The sequence below is a fragment of the Hemibagrus wyckioides genome, linkage group LG03, assembly GCF_019097595.1.
Source record: "Hemibagrus wyckioides isolate EC202008001 linkage group LG03, SWU_Hwy_1.0, whole genome shotgun sequence".
Classification (NCBI taxonomy): domain Eukaryota; kingdom Metazoa; phylum Chordata; class Actinopteri; order Siluriformes; family Bagridae; genus Hemibagrus; species Hemibagrus wyckioides.
In genome coordinates, this window is record NC_080712.1 from 29,031,659 (window position 1) to 29,046,886 (window position 15,228).

Sequence of the window (15,228 nt, forward strand, 5' to 3'; positions counted from 1 at the left end):
ACTAAGAAAAAGAAGAAAAATAAAAAGAAGTTAAATGCCATTTCGACTTGTAGGCTTGTTCAACCGCTTCGCTACCCACTCCAGTCCAGCAGGTGGCGCTAATGAACCAAGCCCAAGCGCTGGCTTTCGCCATCAACACGAACCATCATGGCGGCGTCCTATATCTCGTACTAAAGTCACGTTTCTTTCCTTCCCGAACAGATTTTCAGCCTTGAATGTGAACTGTATACGTCCGGCAGGTTGGACTCTGTTAACAATGCCCCGTTACGAGCTGTCTCTCGTGCTGAAGGCCATGCAGAGGCCGGAGACCGCGGCGGTGCTGAGGCGCACGGTGGAGACCTTGATGCAGCGCGGCGCCGTGGTCAGAAACCTGGAGAACCTCGGCGAGAGAAGGCTACCGTACAAGATCAGCAAACACAACCAGCCGCACACACGCGGAGGATACTTCCTCATCGACTTTCACGCCTCTCCGTCCATTCTGACTGCTTTACTCAATCACCTGGAGAGAGATGTGGACGTGGTGCGGCAGACCGTCTTAAAGAAAGACCCAGAGCCTCCTAAAGCCCCGTGCTGCGGTGTATCACCTTCTCAGACAAACAAGACGACTTCTACGTAAACGTGAGGCTTTACAACGACCATGTACCTCATGCTACACCACGTGTGGAATAATTACAACTCATGAAATCGAAAAATTTGGTCAAGGATACGAGTAGACAGTATTGTCTTTAGGCTCAGGTGGATCTAGTGTGGCATCAGCTCATTAGCCCCCATGTAAATACATATAAATAAATATAGAATACTACACATATAAATATAGTGCTTCTGATTTCTTGATTCAGAAGGTGATGAATTGGTTCTCATTCATTCACTTGTCTAATGCTTTGTAGTTTCTATAGCAACCACTCCTTTGCATTTCTCTTATTGAAAATTAATTGGTAAAAGTCCGGGCATTAGGGTTTGCTGGTTTTCTTCCCACTTATATGTAGGTGCATGCATGTAGGTGGATTCGCTAGCAGATCTACTGCCTCACACCTACTTTTTATCTCTTTAATGGAAGTCCACAGATCTTTTACCTAAATTTATGATGTGGAGATGTGGTAGCCTAGTGGTTAAGGTCCCTGGGTCCCTGTGCAAGGCCCTTATCCCTCAGTTGTATTAAATGAGATAAAATGTAAGTTACTCTCGATAAGGGCGTCTGCCAAATGCCAGAAATGTAAAATGTATTGATTTCTCTTCTCAGAAGATTGACATTGCTGCATTGTTAAACACTGCATTACCACTGAAAATTGTCCACTTTTTGGGTACTTACAAGTACTATGTTATTCTTAATCACAATGATCTGGAAACAGATAACATTAGTTTGGCTGCATAGATGATTTGTGGTCAGTTGGGCAGATTTTAACTGCAGGATTGGACTGACTAGTTAATTCAGTGTGCTAACACTGAGCTACTTGACTGTCTCCTTTGCAAGTATGTCAGGTTGCTGGGAATCACATGTTCACTGTAAATGTGGTGGTGTGTGTTGCGTACAATTCAAATTGCTCAATTACCTCTATGGGAAGACCAAAGCCACCCTTGGACACCTCTTGGCTCTGCCACTGGCTGTGTGCTTGGCTCTAGTACTCAGTCTCACTGCTGAATTAAGAATAGAAATGGAAAAAAAAAAATACAGATTAAATGCTTGGAAGTGTAGAGTTAAATGCTGTTGCCTAGGATCAATTGCTTGTAATCAGTACTCTACTATTTGCGCCTCTCATACAAAATCCCAGTAATCCCGCTTCACTTGATGGTCATACCTGTAAATTATTCCTAATTACCAGATAGTAATTAAAAATGAATGAACACATGACCGATTTACACTTTTGACCTTAAATCCACTCTATCACATGTAAATCTGCATTATTAGATATGCTAAATTGTTGACAAAGCAATATCAGAGATCACTGTTAGCATTCTGTACTCTGTTACCCATAATGCATTGAGAACATATGCGTGTATAATCCTTAATTGTCTAGAAGCTCTTTATTATACTGATGTGTCTGTGTACATGGCCCCTAACAAGACGTTCTCTTAGGTGTTCTCTAATCAAAACTATTAGGCCATTAGTCTTGCAACTGATGGATCATATTGGATAACACATGATCAGTGACTTAACAAGAATTGTGATCAGTGTATTGAAATTTCTTCTTTCTCTTCCCCCCTCAGGTCTTTATGAAAGAGGATGCACTGCTGGTTTTTTCCTGAATTTCAACCGTGTTCATGTGAGAGTTTATTATGAAAAAAATGAATAAATGAATCTTTGTTAATCTGTCAACACTTTTTTTTTTTTTTTTTTTTAACCCCTGACACAGGATTCGACAATTCTACAAAATAAAACCTTGAATATTGAAGAAATAAAACAAAAGCCGTTAAGCCCAAGTATAGTTGAACTGTAATAAAGAATTGAGAGTTTGAGTTGAGATTAGGGTTGAATGTTTACTTACTCAGTAATGCCATCAACTCTAATCATAGATCTGATTAAATCACGTGTGTGATGGAAAAGATAACTCTTTAATGTGTTAAAATGCAAGTTAAATGTTTAGATTCTTATAAACTCTGAAAATAAATCTTTTCAAGGGAAGTAGAAGCCTTGTTCTCTATAATACATCATTGTGAAGAAAAATGTTGTTTAACAGTAGATTATTGTACGCTTTCACTCCAGTTAGAAGTAAATAAGTTTATACTACAGTGATGTTCTCAATTCTGATTCAGGCAGAAGGTTTTTTTATTTATTCTCTATTATCAGCAGCTCTGAGAGTAGCAACTCTGCCAGTAATTCAATTTACAATGCCTGTTCCAATATGTTAGCATTCTTATAATAACTAGTTCACTTGGAATTGTATGATGGTGGACATGACAAGGTGTGTGTGTGTAACTAAGTGACTGATCAAGTGTGTCTTAAGCTGCAATGTGCCATATACTCCCTAGTGTGCTGCATGCCTTCCTGTGACACACACTCATGTTTTTCCAAAACATCATGGAGAAAGGATTGCGGTGTGAGAGAAATTATTTGCAGAAACCTTTCGAATTTTAAAAAATAAAACACTTAATTGCAGTTGTCCATGATCACCTGAGTATAATTTATGTTTAACCCTTTTTGTCAAACCCTTTTCTTTTTGTCTCAATTACTTCACATCAGATTCACTGCATTTCTAACGGGTCTTATTTTGCTCTTAATAATTGTATTTAAGATTTAATCCAAGACTTGGGAAGAGCCAGCGAAGGAGACATGTTTGCTTACTAACTGAAGCATTATTAACTAAATAATACATTCTCAATACAAGAATTGTAAATAAAACCTCTTCAGCAATCAGGGTGCTTTCACACATCAACTTGATCAAACAAATGTATCTGTTAAGCCAGTTTAACTCGATTAAGTTCATCCATAATGATTAATCTGTGCCTAGGTGAATTTTTTCTGGACCTCAGAGGATCAGATATTTTTGCTTCCTGAAACGTCATTACTCAAATAACTTCTCGGGAGTGTTTTTACACTCAACAAATCCACTTTTTCACACAAATAAGCGAGTCTGATTTCCATGAAGTTGGGTTTGTCTAAGAGTGTGTGAAACATGCAGAGATTTTTCCTGGACCTCAGAGAAAGAGGCGTCTGGAACTCCATTAACTAAATCAACTCTTAATGAATAAAACACTTAAACTATCAGTGTGCTTTCACACCCAGCTTTTGATCAAACTAATATCTATAAAGCTGATTTAACTCGATTAAGCTATTTTTTTTCCCTCTTGACTGCTCTGTGAAATTTTTTTTCCAGTACTCTACTATTTCTGCTTCTCATACAAAATCCCAGAAATCACTTGATTTTCATACCAGCAAATGATTCCTTATTACCAGCTAGTAATTGAAAATAAATAAACACATGACCGATGTACACTTTTGACTTTAAATCCACTCTGTTTCTGATTCCATGAAGTTGGGTTTTGTCTAAGAGTGTGTGAAACCTGCAGAGATTAAGTTCAGGACCTTAGAGAAAGAGGCGTTAGGAACTCCATTAACTAAATAAACTCTTAATGAATAAAACTCTTAAACTATCAGGGTGCTTTTACACTTAAGTTGATCAAATAATATCTATAAAGCTGATTTAACTCTTATTTTATTTAATATTTAATATTTTTTTCCCCCTCTGTGGAACTTTTTTACCTCAGAGCAGCTAACAGAACAGGCATACAGTATTTGCTAATTGACTGAGCATAATGAAATAATACTCTTAATAATTATTAAGAAAGCAAAATGACAAAGAACTCTTGGGGTGCTTTCACATTAAGCGTGATTAAAACAAATATTTTAATGAGGTGTTTTTATCCTTCAGTGAAACTAGCTCACAGGCTAGCTCACGTGATAGGGCGAGTCACCTGACCGGGGCAGTGTTTTAAGCTCGCGCTGGTGTCAGTGTACCGCAGTGCAGCAGCTAGGAAGGGCCAGGGAAACACTGCCTGAGACAAAGTTCAGACAACCATACAGCTACAAAAAAAAAGGAGCTCAGAGGAGATCTCACCATGCTTCTGACACTTCTTTTCATCTCCACGGGTAAAAATATTCATATTTCCCGTATATTTTTTTGTGTGACGCTGTTGTGTAACGCGCAGTTGATTAGCCGCTAGCTATAACATGGCGGAGCGTAAACAACTTGAACGACGCTGTAACCGAGTTTGGGTGTTTTATTTAAACCTTGTAAAAACTGCTAGACATTTCATTTTCACCTGGTCTTGTTTGGATGTTAGGTTTAATTTCTTGTTAAATTATTAACGACCATGTATTAAACCGGTGTATAAACCTGATTTAAGATAAGGGTGACGTTATTCATTTAGTCAGCCATTTTTTTTTCGTCGCTTCCTTTTAATTTTCCAACCCAGAAAGATTTAAAGGCTATGAAACCTAATAAATTCGTATATTGTGTTTACATGTACAGTATAGACCGCTTGTGAAACTGATATTTCTCCTCATCGCCATCCTCTCCTCGTGACTCAACATATTGACCACTCCTGGCTTCCTCCTGTCCTGATTGGTCAGCAGACTGTGATTCATTTCACTGAGACTAGTTCCAGCTCTGATCCAAAGCACAGGTTTATGTCCACACACCTGTTCAGATATGATATCTTTTAATATAGTAACCCTTAGGTCCCTTCTATGGTGCAGGTGTGTGTTCTTTATTAAAGAAAGTCATGCAGGGATGGACATGATGTTTGTTTGTGGACGGAGTTTCCCATGACCGGTGTTTTGTTTTTAGTCAGTTTTCTGGAAAGAGTTATGTGGTGGGTTTTTTTTTTTAACAGGAAAAGGAACACAAAAGAAGCAAGTGAGGGAACAACATTAAAGCTTAAGAGATAAGAGAGCCCCTTGTTTCCTGTAACTGAAAGAGGTTCAATATACAACATGCTTTTCATTAATAGCGCCTTGGGAGTGAACATAATCAGGTGTCTGTGTGTTAATGCTATCCTGAGCTGTTGTTGTTTTTAATATACACACACTAGCATGGCACACGGAGATAAATCATGCAGCCTGGATGTGATTTGCGTTTGAAGAGGTAACACATTTGTACCTAGTCCATTAGTGCCACATCCTCTTTTTTTTTTTCTTGGCTCTCAGTTTGTCCTTTTCATTGCAACCACAGTTTTCACTTCAGCTTTGAGTCATCAGTAAGTGCACTAGTTGAGAGGTGAGGGGGGGAAAAAAACCTTTTGCAGCTTTTCTGACATGTGATCTATATAAAGAGGAAGGTTGTTTGTGTCTGGTGCGAGAACTCGGCCCACAGTCGTACAACTTGGCAAGCTTTATTCGGTGGCCTTTTGAAAGGCAGATGTGTTTGTGAATACTTGACCCCATTAGATTAGACAAGGCCAGGTTTCCTCTTGGTGTAGTCATTGTGTGCAGTATGACTGGTGGTGTGATCTATATGATATGATGGCCTGTGTTGTTGTGCTTTTGCTAAATAGGTTTAGTGGTCAATAAGGGATTACCAACATGCTGTTTATCTGTGTCTATAAACTCATTTGTCTCATGACTAAATTGTGCAGCGTTAAAGATTGACTAGCGTGTTCGAGATCAATCTAAGGTGTCAAAGTGCTGACAATTTCATGTATTGTTATATTATTATAGTGTTTCATAATTGCTGCAGTTGTGCTGTTTGTTTTCCAGAAGATCTGTTGGTCAGTCATTCTCGTGTGGTAAAAGGAGTGCATGGATGAAGTTGGAGGCTATTTTGGTTTTCTCCCTTGATCCTTGAATTTTTTTTTTTTTTTTCTCCTCTTTCTTTCTCCAGTGATTTGCACACACGAATTGGTGCTTCTTTTTTTTTTTTTTAATAAATGTGGTTTGCCTTATAAGTGGAAGGGTTGTTTTTTTTTTTTTTGAAAAATGTAAATGGTGTCTAGTGAACCCTTTCCTCCTGCCCAAGCAGGCAGTGCAAAAAAAAAAAAACTCCCCAAAAAAACAGGTTGGTGGTGAAATTTCATCTTGTTGCAAATCTTGTTTTTGCTCACTAAAGTCAATTCGCAATATTTCATTGCCAGACAATACACCAATCAGGCATAACGTTATGAGCAGTGACAGGTGAAGTGAATAAGACTGATTATCTCCTCATCATGGTACCTGTTAGTGGGTGGGATATATTAGGCAGCAAGTGAACACTTTGTCCTCAAAGTTGATGTTAGAAGCAGGAAAAATGGGCAAGCGTAAGGATTTGAGTGAGTTTGACCAGGGCCAAATTGTGATGGCTAGATGACTGGATCAGAGCATCTCCAAAACTGCAGCTCTTGTGGTAGTCAGGTCTTGTAATTTGTGAGGTGGGGCCCATGGAGTAACTTACAAGACTTAAAGGATCTACCACTAACATCTTCGTACCAGATACCACAGCACACCTTCAGGGATCTTGTGGACTCCATGCTTTGGAGAGTCTGGGCTATTTTGGCAGCAAAAGGGGGACCAACACAATATTAGGCAGGTGGTCATAATGTTATGCCTGATCAGTGTATAATGTAGCTAAATGAAATGAATTATAGGGGTCAGTCAACTATATATATTCAACAAAATATACCATTAATGTCCATTTTCATGATTCTAAAATGTGGGGCTTTTAGAGCTTTTGAGATTCTTAGCTGAATCAGTGTCTACAGCCCACAGCTTTTCTTCTGTTCTTGAGCAACAACACGGCTTTATCCCATTTGCAAAGACGTACTGCAGCAGTGAGTGAAAGTGCGGATGTGTGCGGAAAAAAAGAAACGACAAACAGATTAGAAGAAAGCTTTTTGAAATGTCAGCTTTGTGATTGCTGTTGCTCATCCTGCATGAGATGTTTAGTCATGCTGATGAGTTGCATGCCATGTGACTCTCACAGACGGACAGAGTTGTGCTAGAATCTTTTAGTTTTATTATTTTAGATTTGTGTTTTGATATTGCTTTCAAAATCTCCCTTCTTTTCCACTGTTATGTTTAATGATTAGGTGAAGGGTTAAGCTGATGCAGTCTCAAGAATAAACTGAAGCTTATCTGGAGACTGTCGATTGCTTAAAAAGCCCCTTTTTTCCCCTGTTAACAGTCTCGTGTCATGTGATGTTTGCCCAAGGGGATGTTCCCTTACTGAGCTATAATTAATCATGGCACTTTATTCGTTTTTTTTTTTTTCTTTTTTCTTTCTGTAGATCTATGATGTGACCTTAAGGAAATTGTATTGTTGAGCGGGTAAGAGTGAGTGGTTGTAATAGATTGCTAACTAGACACGCGTTTGTAGGTCATGAGTGGAATTTTGAGGCCACAGTTACACAGAACAGAATTAAAAGTTCCTTATAAATGCTCTTCCCTAAAAAACTTACTGTATTTGTATTTCTCCTTTTCTGCCATCTGACTATTACATGGATAAACCTCTTAACTGCTTTCAGAAAAGATTTCGTCAGTAATAATATACTGACATTTTTTTTATACTGATTGTTCAGAGCCCTCAGGCATGCCGTGACATGAAAACAAAAGGAAGCCTGACTACCTGAAACTGTTTGGATCAGGATGATGAACACAAATTGATAGCCCTGTGAAATATGCTAACGAAACTGATGGTGATTTCTGTTTCAGCTGTGGCCACCCCTCTGCTGGGAACTGAGCAGTGTGCTCGTGGACCCCCGTACTGGTGCCAAAACGCCAAGACTGCTTCGATTTGTGGTGCCGTCTCCCACTGCCAACAGAACGTCTGGAACCAGCCTCACGTGGTCAGTTTTTTGTTTTTTCGTTATGGCCCATCACCACCTGCTTGTATTTGTCCGATTCTGAATTATTTTTTGTTTCTAGAAAACTGTGCCATGTGACCTGTGCAAAGAGGTGGTGGCTGTGGTGGACAAACTGCTGAAGGACAATTCAACACAGGTGAGCTGATGGAGAGATGACAAATTATGCCATACATGATGTACATTTGATTGAAACAGGATAATCAAATAAAATCAAAATTAATTGATTGAATACAAAATCTGTGTGTTCTGATGACAATCTATGTATAAAGAAAATCTTTAATGGTCTTTAAGCTCTTTTTTTTTTTTTCTTCCTTGTGCCTGTGCCTGTGTCTGTAGGCTGAGGTCCTGAGCTATCTTGAGAAAGTGTGCCAGTTGGTTCCTGATGAAGGCCTGTCAAGTCAGTGCAAGGAAATTGTGGACAATTACTTCCCCGTCCTTGTTGATATTATTAAAGGAGAGCTGGTAAGTTGGACTAGATGACAGCAACTGCAATCCAGCATGGGTTAATCTCAAGGCTCTAATTTTTGCTTTGCCATCCAGCCTGAACTGTATATCTAATGATGGAGTTGCCATTAATATTTATTAAAACCCTCCGATTTCAACGTGCTTCCTAACCCGGGGCTTCTTTCAGATTTGGAGAAGTGAAAACTCTTGAACATTAGATGGCTTTGTGACGGACAGAGGAACAAGCTGCTCTTTGTTCCTCTTCCCTAATGAGCCAATTTGCATGTTCCTCTTTCATGTGTACTTGAATGATTTTTAAAAGGTTGTGTTTAAGGTTTTACACTTTCTATCCTTCTGTTCTTTCTTTTCAGGACAACCCAGAAGTGTTATGTAGTGCTCTTGGCCTGTGTGTAACCCAGCAGGAGGTTTTTGCCAAAGCTCAGCTCATGTCCAATGAGATTCCTGAAATGGATCTGACCCAGAGAATTAGTCCTTTACTCCTGAACATCCCTCAGCTCCTTTACCCCGGGGAGAATTTCAATAAGGAGAAGGAGACCAGTGCCAAGGTCTGCTCGCTCTCCTCAGTCTGTAGCCTGTGGGCTTTTTGTGTTGTATGGATCATTACAGCTAATCAGTGTGTGTTTCTGCAGGAGGATAGCCAAGTGTGTGAGGACTGCATCAAGTTCATCACCGACACTCAAGATGCAGCCAAGAAAAACTCCACCTTCATCAGCTCCATGATTGAACAGATTGAAAGCCAGTGTGACCTGCTGGGGCCTGGTATTGCTGATATTGTAAGTTTAGTACTAGTTTCTCAAATTTCATATCTAACTAGGTCACGATTATTTACATGCCATCAATGTTGTTTATCTTTTCCACAGTGCAAGCAGTACGTCAGCCAGTACGCACCTCTCATCTTCCAGCAGCTTATGTCCATGGTGAGCCCCCCTTCTTCCCTCCACCCAGATTCATTTTAACTTTAACGCAAGATCTATCTTTGTATTGTATAATACAACTTCTTTTTTTGTTGCAAGTCTAAAATATAGAGTTCAGGCTGTACACTGAACCAGACTGGAACTCCTGATAAGCCCATGTCTAGTCTTACAGCCACTCAGCTTGTCTGTTGGCCATGTCTTTCTAATCACTTTTCTCTTTATTTTATTCCCCCATTCATTTGCCTTCCTTCTCTCTCTCTCTCTCTCTCTCTCTCTCTCTCTCTCTCTCTCTCTCTGCTTTCTCTTTGGCCTACAGGAAAAGGTAGGTCTCTAGCATTCTGCTAGTTTCATGCTAGTTTCTCTTTTTTTGTTCTTGTTGAGCTACATGCCTGTGGCTGACCTGCTAACCCGTGATGTTTGTAGACTTGCCATATGAACTCACTGTTGGTTTTTTTTTTTTTTTTTTTTTTATAGTCCCACCTGACTGATGCCTTCACCTCCCCTGCTACAGCCATAAATCTTTCCCAAGATATATAACACCTCCCTTAACTTTTTATCGTGTTGCTTCCATTACTCTTAACATTTTTTTTCTTTAAAGAAAACACTGGGTGGCTCAACTCAAGTTCTGGTTGATTTAGTTCTCAGAATTGAAACGGGAAACAACTATATTTAGATTTTGTGCAAAATAAAATTCACAAATTTGGCAGCAGTATGCCATGTTTTCCATTAACGAAACAAAATCCCTAAATGTCACTACTTGTTTTGAAAGCAGTTAAATGTGGCTCTGAGACTGGAGTTGGGCTTCCTGTATTTTTTACCACTAGAAAACACATTATATTGTTTCCCCATTTCACATAACCTATTACAAATATCCCATGTATACTGCATGTTTATCTAGTTCCACTGGAGGCTGTAAACAGTGCTGCATGATCTAACTTGGAAGAACCTGCATGATTGCTTTCAATAATGCAGCTGGATATTTGGTTTGGATGCAGTTCGGTCCTAATATAGTTCTAACATCATGCTAGGATATTGATGGTTGAGGTGTTAGGAGTATGCACGAGGCATTTAAGCAAACGTGGGTTTGTTGTGAAATAAAGATTCTCGACAGCAAGCAGTTCAAATTTATTTGTATGCTCTGGTACAGTAGGACTGCAGGCTGAAATATTGAGCAAAGTTCTTGCTGTTTAAGTCTGTTTATCTGTGTTCGATCTGACATGCTCAAAAACAGGAAGTTTAGCTTGTGGTTCAAGAAGTGTGTTTGAGTTCACCACATTTAATGAATATTAGCTTTAACTCAAGGTATTTGGACTAAACTGGTGATCTAGTTTTGTGGTTAAGTCGCATCCTGATCTTACCAAACAGAACCATTTTTCTAGCCTTTTCTAGATACTTGTTTAACATAATGTGCATGAGTTCTCCTCCTTAACCGTTCTCATCCATGATCTCTCTGCTTCTCCTCTAGCAAGCCAAAGACATCTGCTGCCGTGCTGGGTTCTGTGACGCCACCCCTGAATCTGTGCCCTTGCTGAACCTTGTTCCTGCTAAATCCATTCCTGCAAAAAAGACCTTCCCTGCCACTAAATTGGTCAAGCCTTCCTCTATCAATCCTGCCAAGGTAAAGTGGCGAGTGTGTCTTCTACTACAGATATCCGTCATGCTACAGACTCCAGTCAAATGTGGAAGTGCAGTAACGGGCGCACTGATGGATCTGTGATATGAAACAGGGTTATAGGGCTTTGGAATGTGGTGCCCTTGCAGTATTTAATATTTGGCCGGACATTATAAAGCAAATTAATCATAGTTTGTTTCTGGGGCATATAAAATTTAAAAAAATATCGGGAGTATGATTCCAGTATAAATCTTTAAGACCCTTTATCACCCAATTTGTCATTCTTTTGCATGCTTTTAAATGTTTACATTCCTACAATTATAGTTGTTGGGTTTTTTTTAGCATGTCTGTCAAAGCCAAGGAAAAATACATGATGTATGTAGCAGTTCACTCTTAAATGCTGCCCACAGTGATTCCCACACCCTGTTGGACTGCATAGTTTTAAATTTGTTTTTATTTTTCTCTACACTTTCATCCCTGCTTTAGACTCTAGATGTAGTTTGTTATCCACAGTGAAATTTGCATGTTGATTTTGTTTCTGTATGGTTCTGCAGAAGATGGTGCGTGCCCGTGACTCCCCACAATGTGCCATCTGTGAGTATGTGATGAAAGAGCTTGAACGCATAATCCAGTACCAGACCACTGAGGTATGAAATTTCTCATTGTCATATTTGGCTTAATGTTGCATTTCATTGTTTTTCTGGAATAATTTGCTGTCCATTCCACTAAAACTTTTATTTCCTATTAATGTTCTGGGGTTTAACTGTGATCCTCCAGTCTGAAGTGGTGCAAGCTGTGGAGAAAGTGTGCAGCATCCTGCCCTCCACCCTCTCTGCTCAGTGCAAGGACCTGATTGAGACCTATGGCCAGGCAATCATTGAACTGCTGCTTCAGGAAGCTGATCCCAAGACTGTCTGCAGCATTCTGGGCCTGTGCAAGGACGCAAGTCGCGCCTTCATCCGTAAGTTTCTACATAAATGTGTAAAAAGCTTCTTTTCCTTCCTGCCCTATGATTCCAGCTACAACTTCTACAACAGAGAAGGTTTTTGATTTTAACCGTTTTCTCTCCTTTTGACTTGCCGTGTACATGTGTGTTTTAGCTGTGATGGAGAAGGCAGAGTTCGAGGCTGGCGGATTCTGTGATGTGTGCAAGATGGCCGTGCGTTATATAGATGGCATCCTAGAGAAGAACGCCACAGAGGCACAGATCGAGGAGGCTGTGAAGAAAGTCTGCAACTTCCTGCCTGAAGAATACAAAACTCAGGTGTGTTGGATAAAGCAAAGTCCTTGGTAGATTATTTCATAGATGCGTGTAGACAGATCATGAAATATAACACACACACTGTGTTCAGTAAAAGTCCTTCTGTAAACATTTTGATGTAGTCTGATGAGGTTCAGTGTTGTAGAATATGATATCTTTAGCAAGTATAAGCCTGAAGCTCTGAGTTGCATTAAATGACTCTTCCTCTGTGTAGTGTGACCAGCTCATTGACCAGTATGAGCCTCTCATTGTCCAGCTCCTGCTCCAGGCTCTGGACCCTGAATTTGTCTGCATGGTAAGATCACCTGTCACTCATGCATTCTCTACAGGAAAGATTTTGGTCGTCTTTTAGCTGTTGGAGAATAAAACGGAGGGCTTGCTCTGAGTGTGTTTTTGTGTGTTGTATTGATGTAGAAGCTGGGTGCGTGCCCTGGAGTACTGCGGATGCTGTTGGGTGTCGAGCAGTGCAGCTGGGGCCCAGCCTTCTGGTGCAAGAACATGGATACTGCCACCCGCTGTAACGTGAGTATCCTACACACACACACACACACACACACCCTGTGCTCTCGACTGTTTGATTAGTGTATGGTCTGATAAAATACAATACAATTAGTCTAATGCAATCTCTTTATGTCTGGGTAGACTCTGAATAATGATGTAGGCTATTCATTATAAAAAGCAGCTTGTACTTTGTAAAGTGTAATAAACCTTTAAACACTGCTACATCTGCTGTCCACTTTAATAGGAACACCTGTACACCTACTCATTAATGCGGTTAGCCAAGGATATAATCACTACTCATTTATCACTCTTTACAACCATAATGAGCAGAAAAGCATCTCCATGTGAACCTGAACCGAAGATCTTGGCCTTAATATGGATGATTTATTAAATGAATATTTAATAAGCCTTGTGCTACTGCTGTGTGATTGGCTGATTGGGTCATTGCATAAATGAGCAGGTGGACTTGTTTAAGTGGATGGTGAGTGTAAACAAAAGCATATCACACAATGAAACTGATTACCATATCGGGTGTGTGTGTTTTTTTTTTAGGCGGTGAATCACTGCAGACGCCATGTTTGGAGTTAGAGAGGAGTGAAGTGCACAAACTGACTTGAGGAACTAAAGGAGAATTTCTGTAGCGTTGTCTGTTTTTATTCCAAAAATCAACCCTTCCTCTTGTTTTGTTTTAAAGGAGATTTCAGTAGTGTGATCAAACCTAATTAAGCAATTTTTTGCGATCTGGACAGGATTAAAGTTACCATTTAAGGGAGCGTTAAAGTACTATGCAGGAGGTGGATGGGAGATGAGTGAGTGAATTTGACTAATGGGAAGGTTTATTTTATTGAATTTTTTTTTTTTTACTGAACTTGAAATGTTGATGTTTACTGTGGTTTTTCCCCCTTTAAATTACTTTGATCTTCTGATTAATTGTGTAATTGTAGGTGGTCATGAAAGACGAGGTTGTGCCTTGAGCAAAGAGGAAGTCTGACTCCTCTGAATGAACAGTTTTAACTCCCTTAACTAAAAGGAAACCCTGCTCCTGCAACTGCTATAGGCACAAGGCCAGTGAGAAGATGATTTTAGGAGCGTTCTGATATGGTTTTTACTGACAAATGTGTTCATTAATAATGGAAGTTTGCAATTTAGCAGCATTTTGTAATGGTGTACATGTTCATATCAGATGGAAGATACTGAATTTCATGTGACCTCACATCCACTTTGTGTCCGTGGCTTTTTGTTTATTTTTTCCCCCCTTTTTGGGTTTCTTGAGCAAGTGATTCTAAGCTGTATTGTGCTTCACTCTTAACACTGAACTATTTTGTTTGAATTTTTTTTTTTCTGTGGAAATTAAACAGTCCTAAATCTATCTGGTGTGGTCATTTTAAAGATATATGCTGTTAAAATGTTCTTAAAACGTTCAGCAGTGCGAGAAGTGTGTATTTACGTAACCTGTAGGCTTGGTGTATCTGATGTGTTGTAGGTGATCTGCAGGCTCTTCTCACTGTACTACATCTGAAATCTGCTCATTTTTAGCTCATTATCATACAATATAGTGCTATAAGAAGTCATATGTTATAAATACAGTGTGGATTCTTTGACCTTAAGGAACAGTTTTGTCCTTTTTGAATAAAAACTCTGGAGTTTCTTTAACAATTCTGCTTAAACACTCATGACTTGCTCAAAATAAGACAAAAATAATACAAGGCTGGATTATACAGACTGGATTAGTACGATAAATGACCATTATTAAGTCCTATAACACAGCTGATACTTTTTATTGAGAGAAATAAAAGAAACTAAAGATCTCTGTTCAAGTTGATGGATAAAGTTCAATGCCTCAAATTTGAGCTAATCGTGACTGTTCATTATCATAAACGATTGAAGTCCCTCTTTTGTTTTTAAATAATTTTATAATAGTATTGGCTTTAAAACAGTGAACACCGAGACATGGTGTGGTTAATATCTATATTAGTGACCATTTTAATCGCTGTTTTGAGAAGATAATCATTCACGCCATCACAGGCTTTAGCTTGGTTAGCTTGTTTCTGAGTTTTAAAAATGGCTGGCTTGCGCTATAAAGCTTCATAAAGTCTAACTGAATTATGGTTATAAAGGTTGAATTATGGCATAAAAGCAGTGTAAAAGCACGCTGTTACAATAAAATATACTAACAAAAAAAAAGATGAAAAAGGAATTTAGTT

The 15,228-nt window shown here is 39.2% G+C and overlaps 2 protein-coding genes across 3 annotated transcripts; both read left to right on the forward strand.

Annotated features, from left to right (window-relative positions):
- The first annotated feature begins 97 nt into the window (after positions 1-97).
- mrps6 (mitochondrial ribosomal protein S6) lies at positions 98-2,620 on the forward strand. The gene is made up of 2 exons (XM_058378968.1): positions 98-618; positions 2,206-2,620. Exon 1 carries the CDS (start codon positions 257-259, stop codon positions 614-616), a length of 360 nt encoding a protein of 119 aa, XP_058234951.1. The 5' UTR covers positions 98-256; the 3' UTR covers positions 617-618; positions 2,206-2,620.
- Positions 2,621-4,425: 1,805 nt separating this feature from the next.
- On the forward strand, positions 4,426-14,393 carry psap (prosaposin). 2 transcript variants are annotated; one of them, XM_058385666.1, is made up of 14 exons: positions 4,426-4,585; positions 8,120-8,253; positions 8,333-8,407; positions 8,608-8,733; positions 9,087-9,281; positions 9,366-9,509; positions 9,597-9,653; positions 11,116-11,268; positions 11,817-11,909; positions 12,040-12,223; positions 12,363-12,526; positions 12,738-12,818; positions 12,938-13,045; positions 13,577-14,393. In XM_058385666.1, the coding sequence occupies exons 1-14, from the start codon at positions 4,555-4,557 to the stop codon at positions 13,610-13,612; spliced, it is 1,581 nt and encodes a 526-aa protein (XP_058241649.1). In that variant the 5' UTR covers positions 4,426-4,554; the 3' UTR covers positions 13,613-14,393. The 2 variants fall into 2 exon arrangements, with proteins under 2 accessions (XP_058241649.1, XP_058241648.1); XM_058385665.1 differs by lacking the exon at positions 4,426-4,585 and having other exon boundaries at positions 8,086-8,253.
- Positions 14,394-15,228: the final 835 nt, after the last annotated feature.

What these genes read in the sequence shown, in the direction of transcription:
- mrps6 (XM_058378968.1), top strand. Translation starts at nt 257, where the DNA reads ATGCCCCGTTACGAGCTGTCTCTCGTGCTGAAGGCCATGCAGAGGCCG.
- psap (XM_058385665.1), top strand. Translation starts at nt 8,086, where the DNA reads ATGCTAACGAAACTGATGGTGATTTCTGTTTCAGCTGTGGCCACCCCT. An exon ending in AGAAGGAGACCAGTGCCAAG is followed by an intron (nt 9,282 to 9,365) that starts GTCTGCTCGCTC and finishes GTGTTTCTGCAG; the next exon opens with GAGGATAGCCAAGTGTGTGA. An exon ending in TCCAGTACCAGACCACTGAG is followed by an intron (nt 11,910 to 12,039) that starts GTATGAAATTTC and finishes GTGATCCTCCAG; the next exon opens with TCTGAAGTGGTGCAAGCTGT.